The 27,937-nt window shown below is 40.4% G+C and overlaps 2 protein-coding genes across 3 annotated transcripts in view; both read right to left on the bottom strand.

Moving 5' to 3' along the window:
• capn1 (calpain 1) overlaps positions 1-20,457 on the bottom strand; it is a 32,496-nt gene extending 12,039 nt beyond the window's left edge. The window contains exons 1-4 of the mRNA XM_066680392.1: positions 20,277-20,457; positions 8,560-9,017; positions 6,683-6,752; positions 4,749-4,867 (exon numbers count right to left, since the gene is read on the bottom strand). Coding sequence (XP_066536489.1) covers positions 4,749-4,867; positions 6,683-6,752; positions 8,560-8,811 — 441 coding nt within the window. The 5' untranslated portion in view covers positions 8,812-9,017; positions 20,277-20,457. The remainder of the gene's footprint in view (positions 1-4,748; positions 4,868-6,682; positions 6,753-8,559; positions 9,018-20,276) is intronic.
• A 2,489-nt stretch (positions 20,458-22,946) lies between these two features.
• LOC136706787 (E3 ubiquitin-protein ligase TRIM39-like) lies at positions 22,947-27,315 on the bottom strand. Of its 2 annotated transcripts, none has more exons than XM_066680417.1 (8): positions 27,249-27,315; positions 26,275-26,365; positions 24,832-25,382; positions 24,617-24,712; positions 24,281-24,514; positions 24,022-24,184; positions 23,895-23,921; positions 22,947-23,790 (listed from the first exon to the last, which is right to left on the bottom strand). In XM_066680417.1, exons 1-8 carry the CDS (start codon positions 27,267-27,269, stop codon positions 23,243-23,245), a joined length of 1,731 nt encoding a protein of 576 aa, XP_066536514.1. In that variant the 5' UTR covers positions 27,270-27,315; the 3' UTR covers positions 22,947-23,242. The 2 variants fall into 2 exon arrangements, with proteins under 2 accessions (XP_066536514.1, XP_066536515.1); XM_066680418.1 differs by lacking the exon at positions 27,249-27,315 and adding an exon at positions 26,846-26,972.
• Positions 27,316-27,937: the final 622 nt, after the last annotated feature.

Genomic DNA, 27,937 nt, shown 5'->3' with positions numbered 1-27,937 from the left:
ACACCACACTCCTCACAGACAGTCACCCGGAGGGGGAATCGAACCCACAACCTCCAGGCCCCTGGAGCTGTGTGAATGTGACACCTACCTGCTGCGCCACCGTGCCGCCCTTAACTACAATATGTAATTTATTATTAACGTTACAATGGGAGCATCAGAAAATCACTGTTCAATTAAGCCATATTTTGACCATATAAAATATCAACTCATTATTACATAAAATTTAGGCAAAATTAATAACAGCCAGGTCCTGTGTTTCACTATATTTTGTGTTGCATGAATATTGTGTTGTGTATATGGTGCTACATTGTGTCATATAATATGAGAGTTGTAAACAGGCAAGTGTTATTTTTTACTTCCTACTTCTGACATAATGTAGCAACTGCCCTACTGTGTTATCAGTGTGTGGTTGCATCATATTTCTCCAGATTTTATCTCTCTCAACTAAGCCCTTGTTAGATGAGCTCAACCTGGACAGAGCAGTAGTTATGGGTGGCAAACTGGATTAACAGAACTATACTGTATTCTTCTCTGTGGTCCTTTCCTGGGACAGATTAGAAATAGAATGAAACCTCTTTAACACACACACACACACACACACACACACACACACACACACATGCTTCTAATTACATCTGGATGAGTCACAGTTAAGAACTGCTCTCTCATGAATGTATACACACAAGCACACACACAAACACAATTATGCATGCCTGCTTCTAATTATATCCAAGTCTGAAGTTAGGAAATGCTCTGGTTCACAGGAACACACGTATTCTGTACGGTACAAAACATTTATTTTATATTTAATTAAGTTCACGTAATTGTGTCCAAAATAAATGAGAAAATAACAAGTAAATACCAGGTATAAAATATTAGTTTGATATTGGGAGGCACTTTTGCTTTGGCTGTGCTTCATCTCATCTGCTAAATCAGTTCAAACACAGTATTTATCAGAATTTGTTTGTCTACTTTTTAATTTTGTGCATCTGATTGTAAATTTAGGGCGGAACGGTGGTGCAGCAGGTAGCGTCGCAGTCACACAGCTCCAGGGACCTGGAGGTTGTGGGTTCGAGTCCCGCTCCGGGTGACTGTCTGTGAGGTGGTGTGTGGTGTGTTCTCCCTGTGTCTGCGTGGGTTTCCTCTGGGTGACTGTCTGTGAGGAGTGTGGTGTGTTCTCCCTGTGTCTGCAGGGGTTTCCTCCAGGTGACTGTCTGTGAGGAGTGTGGTGTGTTCTCCCTGTGTCTACAGGGGTTTCCTCCAAGTGACTGTCTGTGAGGAGTGTGGTATGTTCTCCCTGTGTCTGCAGGGGTTTCCTCCGGGTGCTCCTCCGGGTCCTCCTACGGTCTAAAAACACATGTTGGTAGATGAATTGGCGACTCCAAAGTGTCCGTAGGTGTGAGTGAATGTGTGTGTGTGGGCGTGTGTCTGTGTTGGCCTGTGAAGGACTGGCGCCCCCTCCAGGGTGTATTCCTGCTTTGCGCCCAATGATTCCAGGTAGGCTCTGGAACCACCGCGACCCTGAACTGGATAAGCGCTTACAGAGAATGAATGATTGTAAATTTAACTCTTTCCACCTTTAGTGAAATACCGATATGTCTGCAGCCAAATGCTGTTCCGAAAGCTTTCACTGACATTACACACCACTTCATAGTAACACTAACATTCAAACAAGAACCCCTACACTTAGCCAAACATACCTCAGCTGCCTTGTAAAATTCTAAACTTTAGGGACAAAAAAGGGACTCTGAAAACATACAAGACCGTCTGCATCCATATGATTTCTGATATTATTTGATGTTAAAAATGAATAATGTACTTAAAAGTTGGATTAAATAAATTAAACAGAAAGACCCTATTTTGCCCAAAACTTGAATACATTTATAACGCTGAATAAAGCACACATACACCAGCTTTCTTCATGCTAGTGTTCATGTCAGCTCGTATTCCTACTCTGAACATATGCAGAGGACAATAATACATTAGAGCTTTACAACTGACAGAAAGCATTCTGAAAGCTGTCAAGTACAGTCTCATAGGACTCACCAGAGGAAAAACACCATCTCTGCACATCTACATGCATTAGTCCTTGTGTGTGTGTGTGTGTGTGTGAGAGAGAGACACATACATGGCACATACATACTTTATGCTAATACCAGCATGTGTTAAGGACATAAATATGAACTGTTGAATGTGCAAGTGTTTTCTGTGTTTACATGCACAGAACTAGGCACTCCTCTTGTATATTTGTATTTTAAGGAGCTTTTTCTATCACTCAAGTGCACTACATCCTGTTTTGCTAGATACGTGCCATTTCTCCTACATTATCTCTCAGTTTGTTTCTGATTTATCAACACTTTATTGGCATTAGATATGAGCTTGCATCCTGCATTAATCTCATGTTTATATATATCCCATATATCTAATAATGAAAGTTGTAGGTACCTACAGTCGTAATGATTTTTTTTTACATGACCATTGTTCAATTTACCTCTCATTCTTTTACAAGTAAACAAGCATTTTTGTTTCTGCTTCTGAGACCTTAAATAACCTGTTCTGTTCAGATTGGCGCTGTCCTGCGTGCATCATTCAAAAAGTAGCGCAGGGCTAATCTCCATTCTGAATGGGTGTGGCTACACTGCTGTAGGCTGAATGATACAGTTACACATGCTGTATCATAACAACGTGGAACAAAACATGGAAAAAAAAAATCCAGTTTCAGGCTTTTAGATTCACACATTAAAAGGTTTAATGGAGAATTTCAGTCTACTGATATTTCAGTCTGCTAACTCCTCATTTAAATAAGGCCTGAAGGGACGATGGAAAAAAAAAAAGTGGAACTTTCTTTTAAATAAAAATCTGGTGAATTAAGGAAAGGTTTGAGAAGAATTTGAATTTAATTTCAAATTCCAACTAGTTCTTGTTCTTATTATCAGTGTTATGGGGGGAGTTAGTGTTTACTTTGGGCCTGCTTCTGCTCAGTCTGTTAAACACACAGGGGGTGGGGTTTGGCAACAGAGAGAGGGGCCTTTTAAAAGGGCACTAGTGTGAGTAGTGTTACAGTTCAGGAATGCACTTATGCCATTTGAGCCTTTCATTGACCATAATAATAAAAATAATAATCATACGTAAAACATTTCACACTTAACTAATATAGTTTTAATATTTGGGCAGCCTTTTAAAGGGTTTTTAATGATCCATTACTATAACAAAACCATAATTTAATAACCAAATCTTATGCTGCCTCCTTTTTTTTAAAAAATAACTTGGAAGTGTATTTAAAAAGGTATGAAAGGTGGTGTGTAATGAAAACATATTATAATAAATAACTGCAATCTACATAATAAAGTGGATATACCCAATATACCCAAAGCTAATAATCAATTAAGACTGCGTCTTGCTAAAGTTATTCTGACATTGTTAATATGAATATTTTAAATAGTCAGTTATAAAAGCAGGAAACTGTAATCAACTATGCACTTATATGGCCTGTATGACAGAACCCACAATACCCTCCCCAATCTCAGCTGTAGTAACCATTAAGCATACACAAAAACACACACACACACACACACACACACACACACACCTGCACTGCACACATGACAAACTTCCGTTCTCACCCCTGCAGCTACACTGCTGATTAACAGAAAACCCCACCCTCGTACTGAATGTGTGCCTAAGCGTGTAGCTTTCTCTTGCCTTTTTCATTTGGACACACTAAAGCCCCACGTATTAACACACAAAAGAATACCTGAGAGGGGAGGGATTGGTGACAGGTGTGTTTCACCCACCAACCGAGGGACTGATTCAACCATTCACACAAAGAAGTACTTGCCCCTAGAGCCTTGGGTAGGTTAGTGGGGACACTGAAGGCATGTATGTGTGAAATATTTCATGTGTGACCAAACAGTTTTATAATTGGCAAGTCAGCATTAGCATTGCTGATGAAATTAGATTTACCCTGGTATGACTTCACACATAAATCACGGCATGGGATGTGAAGCACACACAGATTATTGTATGTATAATGATAACATGATAATTAATAAAAGGCAAATGCTTCCTCTTGTTTTTCCTAATTTGTGTTTAGTTTTGGCTATATTTAATCACAAGTTATGTCTGGGATCCCCCAGTTATTAACACAAGTGACGTCCTCCTGGCAGGGACAGACCTTTGTCCATCCTCGAGTAGGCACTGTGGGCTGCCTTCAGCTCTTATATTATTTGTTCAATGCTTCCTTTCCTAATATTAACATCAGCCATGTTCGTATGAAAGTTAAAGGGAAAACAAACACCCAGCCCTGACCCATCTACACAAAAGGTGACGTAGATTTAAAAAACTAACTTCTTTACAAAGTTCAACAACTTTTAAGGAACACTAGGTAATCAATGGAGAGGGGGAGGTGGTTTCCTACCCTCCTCCAAAAGTTATTTAGTGCAGGTGAACAGAGTAGCAATGACAGAGGCCCTATTCTCCCTATTACAGGTCAGTGAAGCATCACAATGATTCTGAAGCTGCAATTTTATGGTACAAATTTTCCGTACTGTCTCTTTAAATGGCACATCATCACAAAATGGACTGTCCATCAGCCAGGACACTGTACAGACTATAGAGGCACAACATTATTTGCCGTAACCGTTTTTAGGAAGGTGTCCCTTTGATAAATAATTCAGTTTCATTTGTTATTGTACAGTTATTTTAAAAATATATACATTTTCTACACCCCAACTCAGAGGTGTTCTTACCTGGAAGTGGAAGATACCAGCATAGCCATTACTGAAGCTCTGTCCATGTGGAACCACACGGTGCAATAAGTTATCATTCAGAGTGAGAGATGCAATAGCAGCCAGAAGCCAACAGTCACCTGCAAAAAAATAAGACACAGCACTGAACTTCCATCCACTTAGACATACAATATACTGAGATAGATTACCATACTTTCTCTCCAAAAGCTTACTGAGTTAATTAATCGGTACAATTAATTATTCATTCATTATCTGTAAGCGCTTATCCAGTTCAGGGTCGCGGTGGGTCCAGAGTCTACCTGGAATCACGGGGCGCAAGGCAGGAATACACCCTAGAGGGGGCGCCAGTCCTTCACAGGGCAACACACACACACTTTTGAGTCGCCAATCCACCTACCAACGTGTGTTTTTGGACTGTGGGAGGAAACCAGAACACCCGGAGGAAACCCACGCAGACACAGGGAGAACACACCACACTCCTCACAGACAGTCACCCGGAGGAAACCCACGCAGACACAGGGAGAACACACCACACTCCTCACAGACAGTCACCTGGAGCAGGAGTCAAACCCACAACCTCCAGGTCCCTGGAGCTGTGTTACAATTAATTAGCTAAAAGATAATTAAATAAAGTTAGAACCTTCTGGAGTAAGGAATCCTGCCATTTAAATTTGCAAACATTTTTGCATAGTTTGTTCAGTGCAATTATTTGTCCTTTGCTGGGGAAGGCTGGGCTTGCATTCAATCATGAAGAATTCATTATGGCCAGCAGCCAGGCTTCCACCCATATTTTCTCTCTTCCATATTACATCTCCAGGGGCACACAGACACTTTGGCTACTAAAGCTGCAGAGCTTGTAAACAGAAAGTGAAGTGGTTTAGCCAGGATCCACCAGCAATATTTATACTTTCAGGATAGAAAAGGTGCAGGATTTGCTAGGGTTCTTTTTATTCCCCCAGTATTCAATCAAGCATTTCATGTTAATATCAGCTCTTCACACCTGGTATCAGTACCATCTAAAGAACCAGTGATTTCCATCGTGTTCAAAAGGAAAACCATTTAGAGCTCTGGTTGACTGATTCATCCTAATCTAATAAATCTGTCACATCCCAGTGTCTAAGCTCGAAACGAAATCTACACTTAAAAATAAAAGACACTACTTTATAAAGAAACAACATTTTGGACCATTGGGTGAGTAAAGCACTGCAGCTGCCAAAAGTATGACATGTATAACTATATTATATCCAAATTTGGCATAGATTTTTACTAAAATGTAGAACAATCCACAGGAAACGCAAGCCATGGTTTAATGCAGGTACCACAGCCTCGGCCCTAAATGCTGTACAGGTTGAAACAGGTTTTCAGGTGCACGAGCATTAAGTCAAGCTTGGTTTCTCCAGAATTATAGCAGCTGTGTATTTTGTGCTGTGACAGCGATGTGGATCACCCCCCACCACACACACACACACAAGCTCCACAGGAGCAGAGCGTTCATTATAAATGGAAATGCAGTATTCAGGGTAAATCACAGCACAACTCTACAAAGGCCAATAATTTGGCCAAAGACCAAATTTCCTTAAAACAAAAGCCACTTTTCCTTAATCATCACCCCCTGGACTCAACCCCTGTAAGCTTGTGAAGTAATTTCCAAGTAGACTTGTGGTTTCTGACACTCCCTGTTACGCTGCTACTATAAACGCAAACTGTACAAACGCAATCCTGGTTTCAAATTAGCTGCACCACTCATTTATCATGTTATATTTTCTCTTTATTCCTAAAATATTTATGATTTTGTTACTATGTATCAAACTGTGGTCAGCGTTGCAGTCTGGACTTTGGAGTCCTGTGCCTAGGGAGTATACACTCTTCTTTCTGTAGAAACTGTTGCCATGGTAACAAGATGACACTCCAAAAAAGCATCTGTGCGCACTCACCCAGAGCTCCCTGGCAGATGTCTGTGCGTGTTGCTCCATCCACAATGAACTGGGGTCGCGAGCAGATCTCCTGAACACACAAACAGATAACCAAATAAGGGAATAAAAATCATGTTAGCCTTATTACACTTCTGCAAACATATGGATAGTCACTGTTTTTCTTAATGACTTGTGAAAGAAGCACACTTGAAATTATTAGTCTTTATTTCCTTAGTTCAGCAAGTTCCAAGCCTTTAAGACTTCATGTTCAGGACCAGGGTGGAGAAAAACTGCATTAGCTCAGGCTTTCTCTAGAAAACTGCTACAGTATCAAGAGCAAGAGTGCAGTTTCACAGCCTTCCTCTGGCATGCGGCCCGCTTTATTATTTTATTACTCTTTGTGCTGCTGCAGCATCTACTCTAAGCCTGCGGGCAGGGAGTAAACCTGCTAAATCAGTAATGCTACCCATCTCTGTCCCTTTTATTTTTACACCAATCACTTCAGGATAGCTGCCATCAATATGCTCCCAACCCAATCCCACACTGCCTTCTCTATTTCCCACACTCACCCATAGCAACAAAACCAAGATGCATGCTCATACAGAGACAGGATGACAGGAATTCCTCAGAGAATCAAACACCGGGGTAGTGAGGAGCTATAAAAAGCATTGTTTGGAGTGGGTAAAGTGTAGAACTGAACAATCAGAATGAACAGTTATTCATTCTTTACAAATTAACAAAGTAAGCCAATTGGTTCTTATGTTTACTGATGTGTAATACGCATTTGTTGATAATAAATGTGAGCCAGACAAACATGCAATAGTTTCAAATTGGTAGCATTATTCACCGCAAATATAAAATGTTACTGTCTTTTTTGGCTTTCTTTCTAGAAGACAAATGTGCTTGTTGTTAAGAAATCAGAACTGACTGCAAAGATCGCTGCTGTTTTAATATATGGGCGTTTCTCCTCACCTGAACATGCAAAAGGTGTGCCTGCAAGTGTTTCTGAACATGTGAAATCTGTTATAATGATGATAACCAACGAACAACCAGAATCAATTTAGATCTAGAGAGGACTACTTACTTCCAGTTTGCTATATATTATTAAGCAATACATGCATAAATGTTTTAATCCATTGCTTTGTGGGGGAAAAACAAGGATCAAGAGGTATATGCTAGTCATGATATACCTGTCAATTCAAAACAGTATGTATTTAATTTCTGCTGACTAGAATACTGTGCACTGTGTAATGCACATCATAAGATTATTAAAAGTACAAATTAGGCTAATGCTATTCATAGAAATGCCAGAAAATGTAGGAAAAAAGGGAGAAGTAGAAGAGATTAAGAGGAAAAAGAGAGCATGGGGACAGGAGTTAGAGCAGAGTTTCGGATCGGAAAACTGTACGGCTATGGAGAACCAGGTCAGAGGTTTGGGACAGAGAGCTGGAAAGAATGGAACAAACATGCGGACCACTGTAGTTCACAGAGTTTAATAGTGAGTAAAAATGGCAGAAGTGAGGAGAAGGAAAACAAAATAAAAAATGTAATAGCAAGAGACGAATGAGAGAGGAATGAAAAAGAAAATAGCTGAGGAAAAACACTGTTGAGCTGTCAGGTCAGACTGGAGAGTTTAAAGCTGCACTTCTTAAGAACTGTTTATTCAGAAATCAATCACTCCTATTTAATCAATCGATGTGGAAGGAGGTGCGGTTTTGTTGCATTCTGACGCAGGGTGATATGGACAGCTAAAAAATGATTTATTGTATTTTATTTGCTGAATAAATTACATATTGGGTAAGTGGGGGAACTCTTTAGTTGTGATTTTGCTCCAAACTATTCATTTAAAAAAATAAAATAAATGTGAATAATGTGTGTAACTTTTCCCATTGTCTCACCGGCGGCCTCATCCAGCGCACACCACTTGTCTTGGAGGAACGGGGACCCAACTCATTATAACCCAGGGAAGAAACACTAGCAGGGAAGTAACTATCCTCAAACAGGTTCCTGCTCTTTACACACTGCATCCTCAGCGTGTCATAGTCCTGTCCCAGGAACTTGATGGCCTTGTGGTTCTGTCCCAATCCTTCATCTTTGTCCCACTGGCTGCGCAGCTTGGCTGCCATCCCTGTGGCGTATATAGGCTCCATTTCTCCCCAGTGTGATCTGCCTGGCAACAGAGAGTTAACTGCTCACAACAAAGGGGGCAGGACTATGTTAAGCCAATAAGGATGGAAGGTTCTGGGTGGCTAATTAGGGCGTGTAAATCCACCAGTGCTGAATGAGGAAGAGAGACTAGATGAAAAAGACCAGTTTTGACTCATGTGGCAAAAACTGAAGTCTTGTCCCAAAGTCCCTGGAAAAAAAAAGAAGAAAAAGTTGTGTTAATGCCATGTTTAGAACAGTCACAGCTCATGTAAAAATTTCATGTAGAAATCATGTTATTTAAAAGTTATACTGAAACCGTCCACATAATAACAACAGAATTTACTGAACACTATGATGCAGTGGTGATTTGGATTTCTTTTTAACAAAATATGTATCATCGTGAATGTAGATTTTTTAAAAGGCCTTGCTGCCCTGTTCATGAATATCAGGAATAGGAGTGGAGACAAGGCACAACCTTGACAGAGTCCAACACCCACATGAACAAGCCTGGCTTACTGCTTGCCTGGCACCTCATACTCCTGGAGCATCCCCTTACACTGTAATGTAGCTCTTGAGTGGAGTGATTAACTCTCTTTCTTATTCTTTTATTATGCTATGAAGTTAATAGTGGTGTCCATCGATCTGAGGTTGACTATATTTTTTCTTTATACACTGAGCTTGACTCCCACACCTCACATGGATAGATCTCTGCACTCCACTGAGACACAAGACTGATGTTGATGTATGGCTGTGCTGGAAGAACTGAAAGCAACATGGCAGCACCATCAAACAACAACCATTTGGCTTTGTCAGTATTAATATTTTTAAACTAACTTTAAAATTAAGTGCAATGAACTGATGGCAGCACCGCCTTGTAATGACGGTCAGTCAGTGACAGATACTGTAAATAAAATATACTGAAGATATGTATAAAAATTATTATTGCTATTGAAACATTTTATAATTGATATATATATTTATATTGAATTTTTGTCCAGTCCTTATTACACATTGTTACGATTCAAATTTGGGGAGTATTCCATCGATCACCTGTGTCCCAAAATGGGGTCTATCAGTACAAATCATGGATTACCTGTGATACGTTACACCACTATCTTTAAAATGTTATTCTCCATTGCTTCTCCAAGCTCGTCCCACACTCTGCCACAGCTGCAAACTTTTTTCACATCCCCGTACCCATCTGCTGAATTCCCCAAGTCATCCAGGCTCAAAAAGCCCCCCCATCTTCTGCTTGACAGCCTCCCTCACCTCTGTGTCCACCACCGGGTTCTTGGAAGGCTGCCACAAAACGGCACATCTAGCTTTTGGCCACAGCCATACACAGCTGCTTCCCAAAAGGCGGAACTTAACAGGGTTTATTATCCATATTATCCAGGGTATCCATATCACTCACCCCAACCGGTACATGCTTATTGGGCTGAGCCAGGCCTGGTTACATGGACTGCCCAGATACCGATAAGGTGCTCCCAATCGGACACAAACCCCAGGCCTGGATCCAGGCACAAATCCTGGTAGCTTTCTTCCAGGGAGAGTACATAAAATTATTTGTGTTTTTCATAAGTGTATTTTGCAAATCTGAATATGTGAAAAGCTTGTTGGAAGATATGCTCCTGTTTTTAATCAACATGCAAACTAGTGCTGGGTGGTATACCGGTTCGCACCAAAAAACGTTTTTTAAATTTTTGTTATAAATTTTTTTATATACCGGCCACACTAGTTTAAAAAGCCTAACCATGTCCGGAACGCAGAGCGGTGGTAAATTGTTTCACAGGGGACATTTACGATTGCTGCACCACTAATCACGCATGGAACAGAGCGCAGGTATTAGTGGAGTTGTTGAGCACGGTGAAAATGGACAGGGTACGTTTTGAACCAGAAGATGTTCCAGACATTGAAGTAGAAGATGATGAGAAGAATTTTTTGCCAAAAAAGGAGCCGTGTCTGTTGTCTGGAGGAACTTCGGGTTTAAAAGTTCGGACGTGGACCAAACAAACACTTATTGCAAATGCTGTCGAGCTAAAGTATAAACAGTATTATTGCTGGGAGGTGCACATTGTTGCTATTTATGATTATTGCTATTATTTGTTTGTTTAAATATTGTTATTTAATGACGATATTTGGGAATTCATCCATGCAATACAACAAATGACAAGCAGCCCTGGCTACTTTATATCTAAATACCTCTTATTTGTTTAAATATGTTGTAAATTAATGAAGGTAAACTAATGCAAATCATAATACAAACGTTGTTGGGTTTTTTGTTTTGTTTTTTTATTTAAATACACCGAGCAAAAATGTCCAACCAGAAATCTGCATTTCTCAAAAGTATAAAAAAAAATGCAAAACTTTTGGCAATGTAACATTATACACAAAACAGACTGAAATATCAAATATTCAGAGTCATATATTTGTGCTGGATCTGAGTGGAACAGGACTCAGTGCAGTAACAAGGCAACAGTGGAAAACAAAAAAAGCATGACTTTCAAGCATGTGTCTTTGATTTTATGAAGTCATGCCTCTCTTTACCCACATCTCTGTTCTTCTCCAAACACGTTCTGCCATGTTTTCTCCTTCATGAAGGGCCTGGTCACTTCAATTACCATGTAATTTTTTTTTTTTTTGCCCACATACTCATTAAACATCCGACCTCACTCGAATAACCATTTCAGACAACAAACCTTTGTCTCTACACAATTACTGCAGTTAACACACAATGTAATTGTACATCATGAGAGCATGTTTCAAAAATAAGCCAGTCCATGTTTTATTTCTCAAAAAATAACTGGATCGGCAGATGGTTTACTGGAGACACATGCATTCAAAAACTCAATTACCTTCAATGTAGGCCTGTCGTGATAGCCATTTTTTTGAGGTTGATATATTGTCTCGGGAAGTAATTGTGATAAACAATTATTGTCATTTTAAGATAATTTTATGCATCTGATATACTGATGACATCAGAACATAACAGTGCAATTACACCCCTTTAAAAATATAGTTATTAAATTTGGAACCTTAAAATTGGAATATATATATATATATATATATTTATACACACGCAGTATTGTGCAGAAGTCTTGGGCACCTAAGATGATTATCTACATTTAAACTAATGCCTTCTCAGCTCCGGTTTCCTCCCACAGTCCAAAAACACACGTTGGTAGGTGGATTGGCGACTCAAAAGTGACCATAGGTGTGAGTGTGTGAGTGAATGTGTGGGTGTGTGTGTGTGTTGCCCTTTGAAGGACTGGCGCCCCCTCCAGGGTGTATTCCCGCCTTGCGCCCAATGATTCCAGGTAGGCTCTGGACCCACCGTGACCCTGAATTGGATTACAGATAATGGATGGATGGGTGGATGGATAATGCCTTCTCAGTATGCGTGATGTTTGTATAAAGTTATACAAACAAATAATAATATAAAACAAATAAGGATCCCTTTTCCGCTAGTCCATTTCAAGGTCACGGTTCCTTGATTGCATGAATTTGTTAAATCAACAGCACACATTATTTAAAATCATTATTTATTTACCAGTAAAACTAGGTATTGGATGATAACCTCAAATAATACGGACTCCACGAGGAGAGATTTGGACAAAGTTAAACCAACACATTCACACACAGAGTATCACACTGGAATAATGTGATTCGGTTTTATTCTAATGTTGGGGGCTATTTGTTGTTTGTTTGTTGTTTTTTAGCAAATAAAGACCCACTGCTCAGATAAATAGCTTTCTAAATCTCAATATCTTGTGCCATAACTTCCCCAGAACAGACAAGACAGAGAAAACCAGAAAACAGAAGGGAGTGAGTGGTTAAAATATTGGTGATTCATTTTAATATAAACAAACATAAACAAACACAATAGACAATATTGAGGTCAGCAAAAATTAAGGAAATGTCCATATATTGTATGATAAGGTTTGTACATGTCTGCCCTGCTTGATCTGTCCTGTTGTTATTTCTGTAAAAAGTGAGCAACAAGAGCTCAGCCACAAAGCAGATAATCATATAACTCACAGATCACTGCATCTAGGGCCTCACTCACTGCAGAGTTCTAACCTGCCTCTGAAAGGAAGATCAGCACACAAACTTTACTGGAACTTCCGTGAAACTGGTTTCCATTTCTCAATAGCTACAAAGAAGTCAAAGATCACCACGGGACTTTAGAGCAGTAGAAATGTGTTCTCTAGAACGATAAATCATCATTTACCAGAATGCAAGGTTCCAACAACAACGTTTAGTGGAGGAGGAATAATAACGAGAAGATGTCTTCCGGGGTTTTGTTTACGCCCCCACAAGTTCATTTGAATGGTACTGTTACGACCGATTAGATTAGATTAGATTAGATTAGACTCAACTGTACTGTCATTGTGCAGAGTACAAGTACAGGGCCAATGAAATGTAGTTAGCATCTAACCAGAAGTGTAATATATAACATTATTTACATTCCATTATAGACAAGCCATAACAAAAAGACTGTGAAAGGGTATGAAAGTAAAATATTACATCTAATGATATCAGGAGATCATCAAAAGCAGACAAGTGGGAACATGGAATGGAAACTTAATGGACTACATTTTACAGTGTTGTACAGAACAAAAACTACGAGTAAACTAAAGACAGTCACTTATAAGGGATTAGCCACAATTTGTTTTGTTGTGTGGGTTTTTCATCTGGGTTTTGTGGTTCGTTGGGGAGATACACACAGAGTTGCGATAATTAAAAAAGAATATAAAAGAGGGTCTGGTAAAAGGTATACAACAGTGCAGTGCGGTACATAACAGGACTCGGAACTAACCAAAGTGTGGAGGCTACAGCTGCAGTGGACTGGAAAGACTGGCCTGAGCTGCAGGGCCTGGAAATCAGACCGAGACATGCACACAGCTACTACACATACAGCACAGTGTAACACTTTAAAAATTATAAGCTTACAACTTCATGACAACTGTTTGGGGAAGACCCTTTCCTATTCCAGTATTCCAGAATAAAAAGAGCTACATAAATACTCTGTTTATTGAGTTTGTTGTGAAGGAACTTCATTGGCCTCTACATAGGCCAGGTCTCAATTACTGAACACATTTATGATGTACTGGAATATCGACTACAAGCCAGGAGATCTCATCCAACATCAGTGCCTGACCTCCCAAATGCTTGACACAGTGAGTTATAGCCAAATAGATTACAAAGGGCAGATATTGTATTCAAGAACAAATCCTTTTCTTCATCTCCCTCTTCTTTGTCCAGTTCAAGCTTGTGAAATCTCAAACCTAAGCTACAGACTGATTAGTCACTGTTTAAACTGTGCTGAGCTCCACCGAGCTCCTTTCTCACTTGCTCACAATGTGAAACAGCTGAAGCAGCTGCAAGGGCGTGGTGCTCCGATTCTTATAAGGAAAATGAATGCAGTGGACTGCAGCCTAAAGAATACAGCAGTGTGTAACTGTGTTTGTGTGTTAGCGGAGAGTGTGCTGTAAAGGGAAACTACACAATGACTATGGATTAGAAGCAGATAACTACAAACCTTCTGAGGTCTGGCTACTAATTCTCTATAATTAATGTCATATCAAAACTATATTCTGCCCAATCTGTTTCTGTTTCTCTTTCTTCCTTTCCTTGCTTCCTGTTATACCACTCTACTCCTCTGATAGTATTGGCTGTAACCGAACAGCAGGTTTAGACCACAGCCCACAGCTTCACTCAGTACAGATTCACGGTCAAACAGCAGCCCCAAACAACAACTGAAAACAATCCATTACCCTATGGTCCTCCATAATACATGAGGATTTCAGCCACAAGACCAATTACAATTTATGTGTAGGGAAATAAATATTGCATGCACGACTGTCACTTTTAGTTATTTCAGTTTTCACGTATTCAACCAAACACTGTGTCGACATGAATCAGAAATCATAACTCAGGTTCCTTCCACAGCAAGAGGAAGCATCTTTTATCTACACTGTTCACTCTGTCAGGTCTTTATAACAGAGCACATTCATACACATAAAACAACCACAGAACATAATATAGAAAGCACTTTTACACAAGAACTGGAAATCAAAATGGGAATTGGCAAAATCCCACAGTTAAAGATGTAGAAAAGATTGATAGGTCTGAGTAGGTGCATGAACTCTTTCTCAAATATATACCTGGCTAGATACATTGAGCAGTACGTATCATCCACTAAAACACAACAATTTGCAGCCCTGCAGTGCATGCAAGTTAATCATAGTTTGTTTATTCGAGTTTAGCCTTTAGCCTCCATGACGTAACCAGGCAATTACGCATCATTAGATTTACAGTTTACAATACAAGCTAAGTGATACCTCCTCAGTTACCACGATAATGGCAACCCCAACAGTAACAATGACCAAATTAGGACCCCTGATACAGTAGCCTGTGTCTTGGCCTGTGCCAAAAATAAATAAAGGTTTTCAGTTTAGCAACTGGTTTCTCAAACAGACCACCCATAGCCAACATGTAAATGCATACACCCACAGCAATCAGTACTGTAATAAAATCACATCAATTCTCCTGGCTTGCAGGTATGTGGTTAATATTTAACTCTGGGTGTGGCTGCTTTGTGATGAATTTCCAACTTATTCAGCGTTTTTTCTTACATTGTCATTGCTGCAAAAGTAGACCTTACTCTTCCAGGAGTCTTTAGACTAGATTTTGAAACACTGAGATCAAGCACCAATGCTGGGTTAGTTCTTATGACAAAGAAAGATGAATGCCATTAACTGGAAAATAACTGTAGAGTGGATGGGTGTCCATAATATGTGAATATATTCATTCATTCATTGACTGTTTGTAAGCACTTTCAGTTTAAGGTTGCGATGGGTTTGAAGCCCACCTGGAATCACTGGGTGTAAGGCAGGAACACACCTTGGAGGGGGAGCGGCCAGTCCTTCGCTGGGCAACACACGATCACACATTCATGTACACACTCACACCTAAGGACACTTTTTCAGTCTCCAATCCACCTACCAACATGTGTTTTTAGATGTAAAACTATGTAATACATACTTTGTTAAAAAAATTAAAAATAACAATAAAAGAATATTTCAAGAGCCACAGACACGGGGAGAACACATCAAACTCCCACAACCTCCAGGTCCCTGCTGTGCCACCGTGCTGCCTTATGTACATCCCATGTAATACATACTTTGTAAAAATAAATTTTTAATAAATAATAATAAAAAAAACAATAAATATACAATAAACAATAAATAAATAAAACAATACTTCAAAAGTCCCAGCTTGAGTATGAGTGAATGAAGTAGGCTAAAGTGTCAAGTAATGAAGAACCATACAGAACTGCAGTTTAATATCTTAGCCATTAATCTATTCATCCATTATCTGTAACCGCTTATCCAATTCAGGGTCGCGGTGGGTCCAGGACCTACCTGGGAGAACACCACACACTCCTCACAGACAGTCACCCGGAGGAAACCCACGCAGACACAGGGAGAACACACCACACTCCTCACAGACAGTCACCCGGAGGAAACCCACACAGACACAGGGAGAACACACCACACTCCTTACAGACAGTCACCCGGAGGAAACCCACGCAGACACGGGGAGAACACACCACACTCCTCACAGACAGTCATGCGGAGGAAACCCACGCAGACACAGGGAGAACACCACACACTCCTCACAGATAGTCACCCGGAGGAAACCCACGCAGACACGGGGAGAACACACCACACTCCTCACTGACAGTCACCCGGGGCGGGAATCGAACCCACAACCTCCAGATCTCTGGAGCTGTGTGATTGCGACACTACCTGCTGCAGCACTGTGCCGCCGCCTTTAGTCTATTGTCATAGTAAATTAAGTTTAAGTCTGTGTTTCTATATTTGACATCATTGTGATCTATAAATAAAGTGATGAAGCTGGAAATAGAAGAGAGCAACAGAATAATCCACAACAAAGCGAATTAACTGCAACCTGGGAAGGACTAACATGGAACTGGTTTAAGTTTTTAATTTACCATTTCATAATTTTCTAATACTCAAAAAAAACACCTAACTCACCAAAACTGTATTTGAGAATATGGGGCGCATGGAACTGAAAAATAAAGTTATTTAAACTCAAAACCATTCCCCATTCTCTCAAGCACTCAGCAGACTTTAAAATGGTGCTAATAAAAATTGCACTTGGATGTACATTGCAAGGCCAATGAATAATTAAATAATTACACACACTAATACATTCTATACTCACTGTCCATTTCATCATCTCAGGGCCCGTATACAAAAGAGGCCCGGGGCCTTTTCTTTGGGTGTGGGGCCCTCCGTCAGCCTCAGAATTAAATTTACTTTAGTTTCATGTTTTTACGCTCTCTTTCATAAGAGAAATAAACAATACCAGACTGCGTGTTTTGTGAAATGTTTTGTTTATCCGTGCATTGTTTTCTTTAGTTTCAATACCCAGCATGCCCCTCACTCCCTGTCTCAAAAGCAAAAGATATTGGACCGCCCTGTACACAGATCCATCACAGAATTTCTTTGTTGTGGACTTGGGAGTCGTTGGCGGTGCAGACCTGGCTAAAATGATCATGAAATTAGACTTTTAGAAATGAGAGGAGAGAGAGAAAACAGGTGAGCTTAAAGTTACTGTCGTGATGAAGTTAGCAGATAACAGTCTCAAGCTCAAGGATTCATTTTCTCAGTTCAGTGCCTTGCTCAAGGGCACTTCAGCCATGGATGTTCCTGCCGGCCCTGGAGATCAAACCGGGAACCTTACAGTAGCAAGCCCAGTCTCTAACCATTAGGCCAAAGCTGCCCCTGAAGTCTACATTCGTGGTCACCTCCAGAGCACAAGCTGAAAGCCCAAAGCACAGGCGTTTAAATCAGTGCCTGTCAGCTGTTCTGTTTAGACTTGTAGAGGATTTTGTTACCATAACTGGTGTAGTGGGCAGGGACGGTGCTCTCAGGACCACAAAATTTGGTGTAGCTCTGCCATGACAGATTGTAATTAATATGTTGCTCTGCATACTTTTTCCACCCATTCACTCTGTCCTTCAAAGGGTCAGGAACCCAGAGGAACATTACGTGTATTAGTTGTGTGGTGGATCATTCTCAACACTGCAGTGCAAACTGTGGAGTGTTAATGTGTCAGTCGAGCTGGTATTAGTGGATCAGGCATAGCAGTGATGCTATGTGCAGTGATGCAGACACAGGGAGAACACACCACACTCCTCACAGACAGTCACCCGGAGGAAACCCACGCAGACACGGGGAGAACACACCACACTCCTCACAGACAGTCATGCGGAGGAAACCCACGCAGACACAGGGAGAACACCACACACTCCTCACAGATAGTCACCCGGAGGAAACCCACGCAGACACGGGGAGAACACACCACACTCCTCACTGACAGTCACCCGGGGCGGGAATCGAACCCACAACCTCCAGATCTCTGGAGCTGTGTGATTGCGACACTACCTGCTGCAGCACTGTGCCGCCGCCTTTAGTCTATTGTCATAGTAAATTAAGTTTAAGTCTGTGTTTCTATATTTGACATCATTGTGATCTATAAATAAAGTGATGAAGCTGGAAATAGAAGAGAGCAACAGAATAATCCACAACAAAGCGAATTAACTGCAACCTGGGAAGGACTAACATGGAACTGGTTTAAGTTTTTAATTTACCATTTCATAATTTTCTAATACTCAAAAAAAACACCTAACTCACCAAAACTGTATTTGAGAATATGGGGCGCATGGAACTGAAAAATAAAGTTATTTAAACTCAAAACCATTCCCCATTCTCTCAAGCACTCAGCAGACTTTAAAATGGTGCTAATAAAAATTGCACTTGGATGTACATTGCAAGGCCAATGAATAATTAAATAATTACACACACTAATACATTCTATACTCACTGTCCATTTCATCATCTCAGGGCCCGTATACAAAAGAGGCCCGGGGCCTTTTCTTTGGGTGTGGGGCCCTCCGTCAGCCTCAGAATTAAATTTACTTTAGTTTCATGTTTTTACGCTCTCTTTCATAAGAGAAATAAACAATACCAGACTGCGTGTTTTGTGAAATGTTTTGTTTATCCGTGCATTGTTTTCTTTAGTTTCAATACCCAGCATGCCCCTCACTCCCTGTCTCAAAAGCAAAAGATATTGGACCGCCCTGTACACAGATCCATCACAGAATTTCTTTGTTGTGGACTTGGGAGTCGTTGGCGGTGCAGACCTGGCTAAAATGATCATGAAATTAGACTTTTAGAAATGAGAGGAGAGAGAGAAAACAGGTGAGCTTAAAGTTACTGTCGTGATGAAGTTAGCAGATAACAGTCTCAAGCTCAAGGATTCATTTTCTCAGTTCAGTGCCTTGCTCAAGGGCACTTCAGCCATGGATGTTCCTGCCGGCCCTGGAGATCAAACCGGGAACCTTACAGTAGCAAGCCCAGTCTCTAACCATTAGGCCAAAGCTGCCCCTGAAGTCTACATTCGTGGTCACCTCTAGAGCACAAGCTGAAAGCCCAAAGCACAGGTGTTTAAATCAGTGCCTGTCAGCTGTTCTGTTTAGACTTGTAGAGGATTCTGTTACCATAACTGGTGTAGTGGGCAGGGACGGTGCTCTCAGGACCACAAAATTTGGTGTAGCTCTGCCATGACAGATTGTAATTAATATGTTGCTCTGCATACTTTTTCCACCCATTCACTCTGTCCTTCAAAGGGTCAGGAACCCAGAGGAACATTACGTGTGTTAGTTGTGTGGTGGATCATTCTCAACACTGCAGTGCAAACTGTGGAGTGTTCATGTGTCAGTAGAGCTGGTATTAGTGGATCAGGCATAGCAGTGATGCTGGAGTTCACCAATCAAAAACATACAAGCAACAGCGTCCTGCAGGCAATTTGAACTGTGATGAAGGACTAAAGGATGACCAACACAAATGTGCAGCAACAGATAAGCTACTGTCTTTCTTTTTTTCCTATGTAAAGTGGAGATGATAAAACGTATTATGAACTGTACAAAATAAAAGTACATACCCACTAACATGGAACACCCCATACAGAAATGACAAGGGGAAATGCTGGATTTTTTTATTTATTTTCAGAATTCAGAATCAGAATCTGGTCTCAGCACAAGACCCATAACTCAGTTAATATTCATTCTTTATCAGCTCATCTCAGTCATCCACCGACGACAGAAACTGACCAGAAACACCCGTTTAAAGCTTGCAAAAACAGCAGTAATAATACGTCGACAGTTTTTCCAGCGAAAAAGTCAGCAAAAGTCCAGAGAAAGTGTTTAACGTACGCGTCATGAAAAGACGCAACACATTGAGGGAGATGAACTACCCATGTAACAAACACAGAGCACTCACCAATCAGCTCGCTCTCTATACAGGAAGCCCCCTCGTCGCTTATAAAGTTTAATAAATAAAGGAAACCGACAGATAACAGACAAAGCGCTTACCCTGCACCGCCGCACACTTCCCCGAATAAGAGGACGGTTTATAGAAGTCCTGTGTGATGTCTTACGCTTCCATTCCGTGCAGTGAACATACATTTATGGGTGAGATTTGAGAAGCACTTTTCCGCTCGACACCAAGCATCGGAGTCGTGTCGACACTTCTCTCTTTGAACGGTGTCGACACCAAGCTTCACACACCACGGTCACGTGACTACAGCCAACGGCAAGAGGCCTCGGTAACTCCGCTTTGAAGAGAGCTGAACCGACTCTCACTCAGTACCTGATTTGTAGTTTACACACAGTAGAAATGGCACATGGTATCTGTAAATGTTTTAATCTTGTTTCTGAACTCATTTTTGCCTGCTTGTGTGTGTGTGAGAGAGAGACACAGAGAGAGAGAGACTCCTAAACATCTCAAAGATTGTTATTTATAATGATAAAAGCTAGCAGAACTGTCACTGCCACACAACTCCAGAGTACTGGGTTTGTGGGTTCAGACCAATGTGGACCAGAATGTCCATGTGGAGTTGTATGTTCTCTTTTCCACTCTGTGTGTGCAGAACCACCTGTGAGGTTCCCTGTAATGGACTGTGCCCTGTCCCAGGTGTGCTCCTGCCTTGAACCAATCGTGTTAGTCTCCTAACCCACTTGACTCTGAGCAGAAGGTTCATATGAAGTAGTTACAGATTGAATAGTGAAAGCTCTGAAGATGCAGGTTTCCAATGTGGGCATATTTTCTTTCAGACATTCAAATTGTGGATAAACACCCAAAAACTGTAACAAAATGTTTAATTATATGGTTTGTAATGTATAATGACACTACATAATAGACATGATGACAAGAGGATCATTTTCAATGTAAGCAAGGTCTCCTAACCCCCCCGTGAAGAAATATCTTCCTTGTAATCATGCATCAGACACAGGTCGCTGTGGAAGCTGGATCTGCCACAAAGGCGAAAACTATTTCAGAGTATGGTAATAAAGTGACCCTTCTTACAAGTAACTGAACACATAGAGGATGTGTAATATTGTAAAGAACAGTTTGATTTGCTGTGTCTTGAATGGTCTTGACAAAGGCTTTAGCAGCAAATAATTTCAGAAAGATTTAAAAATGGACCCTTATATACAGGTTCAAATATCATCAGGATATGCCTCTACTCTTTGTGCAATCAAAGATATCTCCTTTTTCCTCCCTTTCTGTAGTATATAACTAGCTATCTGCTAATTAAGTGTTCAATTCCTTTAAAATGCTGCCATCTTAAGGCCTACTGTTGCCAATGCATGGTTGATTTCCCAGCACAAAATAAATATCGCATTTATACTATATTAAACATACACAGTATATTTGTAAGTCACAATACATTAAAAAATACAAAACTCTGAAACATAATACTAAAAGCCAGCCAACAAAATAATAATCCACTGAAGGTTCAGGCATGCGCAGTTAGGAGGATTCATGTCTCACCACTTTAGGCCAAGATTTTTATACTATTTAAAAAGAACATTATTCAACAGTAGTTTACAAAAAACATTGGTCTGTACTGAGGTTAAAGGTTATCCATGTGTTGCAGCTGACGTCATAGTCATATTGGGGACCTACGACCCAAACACACAACTGAAATAAAGACTGATATGTAAATTGTTTTATTGCTTCTTTAAAACTTTTAGTACTCATTTTGATGTTAAAAGTAAACAAAATTAGATATCAATCCCTGACCTGTTTATCCGTGTCACGTTTGTAAACAGTTCTGTTCTTATAAGTTAGGGTGCGTCATTTAGGCTCCACCCATTGTGGGCGGGTCCAGTAGGACTCGCTCCTCGCTGCCGTTGTGTGCTTAGCTGAACTTATGTGTGCTTTTAGGTCCTTTACACCTCTATTTGCTACACAAAACATGGGGAATTCTTTTTTAATTCATCCGAGAACTTACATTTACGTTTCGGCATAGCTGCTCGAGATGAGGGTAGGTACATGAGCTTTGCCTGACGTAAACAAGGACTACTGACGTGCAGACTGACCAATTAAATGTTTACAGAGAAGGTTATCGACCAATAACGGTAGCTCTACAGTCAGACTGTCCAATCAAAAGATTTTAGGCTACTTCACCACGCCTCCTTCTCACTCAAGCGAACCAATCGGAGTAGGGGAGGGCGGGACTAGTTTGTGAACGAAACTTCTCGAAGTTCTATGTAAGCTCGAGAAAAGCAAAATCCCGGACCTTTGTGAAATTCCGCTTGGGCATTTTTTTAAGTCTAAAAAAGAGGACATGTCCGGGTGAAAGAGGACGTCTGGTCACTCTATTATACGTCTGTCAGTAGAGGAAATGAGGAGGCGTCCAAATAGCCCCACACTCTCTACATAGTGCACATAACAGAAAACGAAGCTACCCAAACAGTAATCAGATACTAATTTGACAAGGAAACATTAACCTTAGCTGACTAAAATTATTTTTATAAACGTTAAAACCGACACTGTGCCCTACGGAGGGTCTAGGGAGACATTTGTAAGCCTGCCTCAACAGCAGCAATTTTATTAAACTATAAGCCATATTAAGTTTAAGTTACATCCTCAGAATGCAGGGAAAGCGGAATGAGATTATTTACATTGTAAAAGAGTGAGGCCGTAGTCTCTTACACTAAAACAAAACACAGGTGACAAAATTACTGAAGGTTGTTTTATTATCAGCGTATAAATAAATATATTGGAGTAACAGTTTTCCACTAGATACTATAACAAAAAATGCTAATATGGCTAACAAAGGTTTACTCCAACACTCATTCATTATCAGTCAGAACAAAAGCTTGTTTCTGCTCTTTCCACAGAATTTGAAAACTTATTTAAACTTTGTTGAATGGTTCGTCATAAATGCTTGAACATATAAAATAGAACATGCAACAGTGATATTTAAAACTTTGAAGGCTTTCAAAAACCATTTTGTATTGTTTTAATTGTGACTGACAGCTGCTGAATATCACTCAGTTTTCGATATGGGAGAGATGATCAGTGGAGCTGAGTTTTTACCGCCATCATTAAGACAGGGGTTGAAGTATGGATAGAGTTTCTCTGTTAAACACTGACCAGTGAAAGAGTAGATATGAGACCTGTCGTCCACATCATAAAAAGATATCAGGCCCTGCTCATAATCCACAAACACCCCCACCTTCTGGAGCTTCTCTTTCAGGCAGAGGAGAATGGAGTGCCCAGAACAAGCTTTATATTCATTCCCCTTTCTTAGAATAATAGTCCAAGAGCCGTTCTGTGGACACAGTGTAACTTCCCCCTTCCTATTAATTGACTCTCTCACCACGCCTAATATCCACTCCGTCTTCCCCCTGACATCCACCTCATAGTAAAACCTTCCTGAGGTGAATCCCTCTTTTCCCAGGACTATGGCATGACTGATGAATCTCTTTGGGTTTTCTGGAAGATTCTGATCTGTGTCTCCACATGTCACTTGTTTTCCATCAGCAGACAGAATGAGATATGGATGAGCTGTGTCAGGATCCAGAGTCACGTCCACTGAGAAAGACACACAGTGTGCGATATGAGTTTGCGCATAGTAATAATAATAATAAAAAAACAATAAATACATAAAGAGAATAACACAAGGAAGTACACTGTACCCGCATGCTGCTGAATCCTCCTCAGTTCTGATGAGAACAATTAAAATAAATAACAATAATGTAATGTTATGGAATCGGTTGTAACTAATCATAGACACCAAAAAATAACAATTGAAATGTTTCTCACCTGTTTCTCTCATCTTCTCATTCAGAGTTTTAGTGAGTTCTTTTTTCAGACACTTCTGAAGCTGAGAGAGTGTTTTCCTCACAATGTCTCCGCTCAGAAGAGGGTCAATACTGATGTCGGTCCAGTTTCTGGTGTGTGGGGGGCTGCACAGTGATGGGTAAATCTACAGTCCAACAAGAGAGAGAAGAAAACCCTCAGCATGGCTCGTGTTCTTGTGTGATGCGTTGCATTGTCACTGAGCAGATAGAGGGACACTGACCTGTAGGAGGTGGAGGTGGTCTTCAGTGTGTGAGAGCTGCTCCAGCTCAGTGTCTCTCCTCGTTAGCTCAGCGATTTCCTGCTCCAGCTCTTTAATGAGGTCTTCAGCCTGCCTCTCTGCTGCTTTCTGCTTCTCCTCCATTATCTCAAGCAGCTCAGCCTGGCTTGTCTCAATGGAGTGCATCAGAGTGGTGAAGACTTCAACACTGTCTGTGATCTCTTTCTCTGCGTTTCTCTAATGGATGAGTGAGAGTTTAATGATATTTTCATACATTCTACAAAGTTCAGTCAAATCTACAGAATGATGGAGGTACAGTTTATGTGATGTTTCACCCACTTGTTTGAGCTCTAGTAATTCTTTAATGGTTTTGATCTTCTTCTCTCTGTCTTGGATCATCTGCCGCACATCGATAAGTGTCTCTCTCAGCTGCGTCTGTGGAAAGAGACCAGAACTATATTTACTTTCATTTTCAACCATAAAAATCGATTTTTTTTTTTTTTAAGAAACTTTCATTTAAATTTTTCAAATGGATGAAAATCAGTCTCTCTCACCTTTTTCAGTTCACTCTCCTCGTCTAAAGGAACAGTGTTGTGATTTTTGTGGTCTCCCTCAGTGCAAAACAGACACACACTCATTTTGTCATCTTTGCAGAACAACTCCAGGGGTCTTTGATGCTTCTGACAAATGTAGTCATCCAGGTTCTTTACTGGGTTTATTAGCTTGTGTTTCTTAAGATTTTTAACATTATAATGAGGCTCTAAATGCAATTTACAGTATGTCACACCACAGTCCAGACAGGATTTCAGAGCTTTCACTTTCATGTCAGTGCAGGCGTCACAAAAATTCTCAGGTTTTTCTAGACCTCGTTTTGTCTGGAAGTGGTCTACAACCTCTCTCAGTGTTGTATTGACCTTGAGCTCTGGTCTCTTGGCGAATTTCTCTTTACAGAGTGGGCACTGATCACTGTTGTCCCAGCACATCTCAATACATTTCAGACAGAAGTTGTGTCCACATGGAGTGGTGACTGGATCAGTGAACACATGCAGACAGATCGAACACAGGAACTGATCTTCAGACAGGAGACCACTGGAGTCAGCAGTAACTGTGTATGAGTGAAACAAGTGAGAAACTTTCTCATTCAGTCAGTGGTTTAGGACATACATTCATTATCTGTAAACCTTATCAGTTCAGGGTCACGGTGGGTCCAGAGCCCACCTGGAATCATTGGGCAGGAACACACCCTGGAGGGGGCGCCAGTCCTTCACAACACACACACACACATATATATATATATATATGTATCTTTCATTTTCTTTGTAAACACTTGTCTGTAACCACTCCAGGGCCTACCCCAAATCATTGGGCGCAAAGCAGGATCACACCCTGGAGGGGGCGCCAGTCCACATCCCAACATGTGTTTTTGGACCGTGGGAGTAAAGCGGAGCACCCGGGGGAAACCCACACAAACACAGAAAGAACACACCACACTCCTCACAGACAGTCACCCAAAGGAAAACCACGCAGACACAGGGAGAACACACCACACTCCTCACATGAAGTCATCCGGAGGAAACCCACACAGACACAGGGAGAACACACCACACTCCTCACAGACAGTCACCCGGAGGAAACCCACAAAGACACAGGGAGAAGACACCACACTCCTCACAGACAGTCACCCGGAGGAAACCCACAAAGACACAGGGAGAAGACACCACACTCCTCACAGACAGTCAACCGGAGGAAACCCACGCGGACACAGAGAGAACACACCACACTCCTCACAGACAGTCACCCAGAGTGGAACTCGAACCCACAACCTCCAGGTCCCTGGAGCTGTGTGACTGCGACACCTACCTGCTGCACTACCATGCCGCCATATTAATTATTATGAATGACTAATTTCAGAACAATAAATATTAAAATCAAGTTTACCTATACTATAAATAGAGACATTTCAATCAGTATCAAGTGTATAAAGTGTGTAAACTTACACTCAGGTGTTGTCTCCCTGCTCCTCTTTTTGCCTTTCGACACTGGTTGTGATAAAACATCAGCCATGTCCTCCCTCTTCGTGTTCAACACCTTACAACAAGAAATCACATCACTCAGCTCACACACATTTAACACAACATACCTGTGTTACGCCTTAAACTCACGCAAGTCAAGATATTCACCCACTTCTTATTTTGCAGACACCTTACCAATTAACGTTATGGTAAAGTTTGGAGCCACAAATGTTTTAGAACATTATACACTTTTATAAAATGTATTAAATACAACATTCAACATAGACAATATGAACATTTGAACAGCATTTTACATGAGATTTTCTGTGATAGACTTTTCCCTCTACTGGTCACAGAATATAATTTCTGCACTATCTAAGATCGACCAGAAAATGTAAATAAGCAGTTATTGAATAGTAACTTAGGCTTATACCAAACTTAGGCGTATGTCTAATCACATATTTCAGTATCAGTTATAAGATCACTATGTTAGAAGTTGCTCATCTATGTAAACCCATGTTTACTGTGATGAAGCTCACTTCTCTGAAGTACATACCTTAATTCTTCAAATTTCTTTCTCTTGTAGTATCAGGATGTTGTGTTTTAAGTCTTCTCAAAATACAAGAATATCCCAGAGATTAAAAAGCTCATATTGTGCATACGCTTTGAAAATAACCTGAGCTTCCTGACTTATTTGGTTTCACTTTCTCTTACAATGTGTTATGGTGCATCTTTGATTATCTGTTTCTGTTATGAGAACTGGAATTGTAAATGTCAAGTCAGGCCATGCCTCTTGACATTTATGACTGCTATGATAGGCCAAGACTGCAAACAAAAAAAAAAAACACTTAAAAACTTCTACACCCATCACTCAATAAATTCGTAACTTCGTATTCACAACTTTCATATTCAACCACTAGTTCCTTTTTAGTGCAATTATTTGTCATTGTAAAACGTACATCAAAATGTGTCATCCGCATTTAACCCATCTGTGGCCATGAACACAAACAAGTCTTACTGGCATTATTCACCAGCTTCCTAAGAAGTACATAAGAAGTAAATACTTTTGTTTTATATCAATATCTAATTCCCACTTCTCTTTTTAATACACACACTCAAGAGTACATCATGTCACTTAAACATGTTTATAACATTGTTATACAAACAAACAAACTGTGGTACTAATGCTTTTATGTTGTTATTTACATTTTTTATATAAAAAACACAATCCTTACAAATTTTAGTTGTCACTATCCTTCAGTTTCTTTATAAAACACACAATTGTTAGACATGGTTCTGTGACAAGTAGCCAGTTCTGGATCTGTAGTCTTTTTGCTTCTTTCAAACACCATTTCGTCTCATTTTTGTCTGTTATTTTGAGATTTTTTTTTGAAGGGCTGGCTTTTAAGGTCTGGTGAAATCTAATATTATCTCTATTTGTTTGGTCATGTCATGGTTGATGAGGCTTGTGTAAAATATTGTGTGTTCTGGCAACGCAGGGGGTCTGGACTGCAATGTGATTGGACAGGCTGGATATCAGGCTCTGCTCCGAAATAGGTACTTCTCAAAGAGAAAATACTGGCTCTCAGAGATACCAGTGCTTCAATTTAGCTTCCTTTAAATCTCTAATGACACACCCTCATGATTG

The sequence above is a fragment of the Hoplias malabaricus genome, chromosome 9 (genome assembly GCF_029633855.1).
Source record: "Hoplias malabaricus isolate fHopMal1 chromosome 9, fHopMal1.hap1, whole genome shotgun sequence".
In the NCBI taxonomy this organism is placed as follows: domain Eukaryota; kingdom Metazoa; phylum Chordata; class Actinopteri; order Characiformes; family Erythrinidae; genus Hoplias; species Hoplias malabaricus.
Note: the sequence above shows the minus strand (reverse complement) of the source record. Positions and strands in the feature narration are given on the sequence as shown.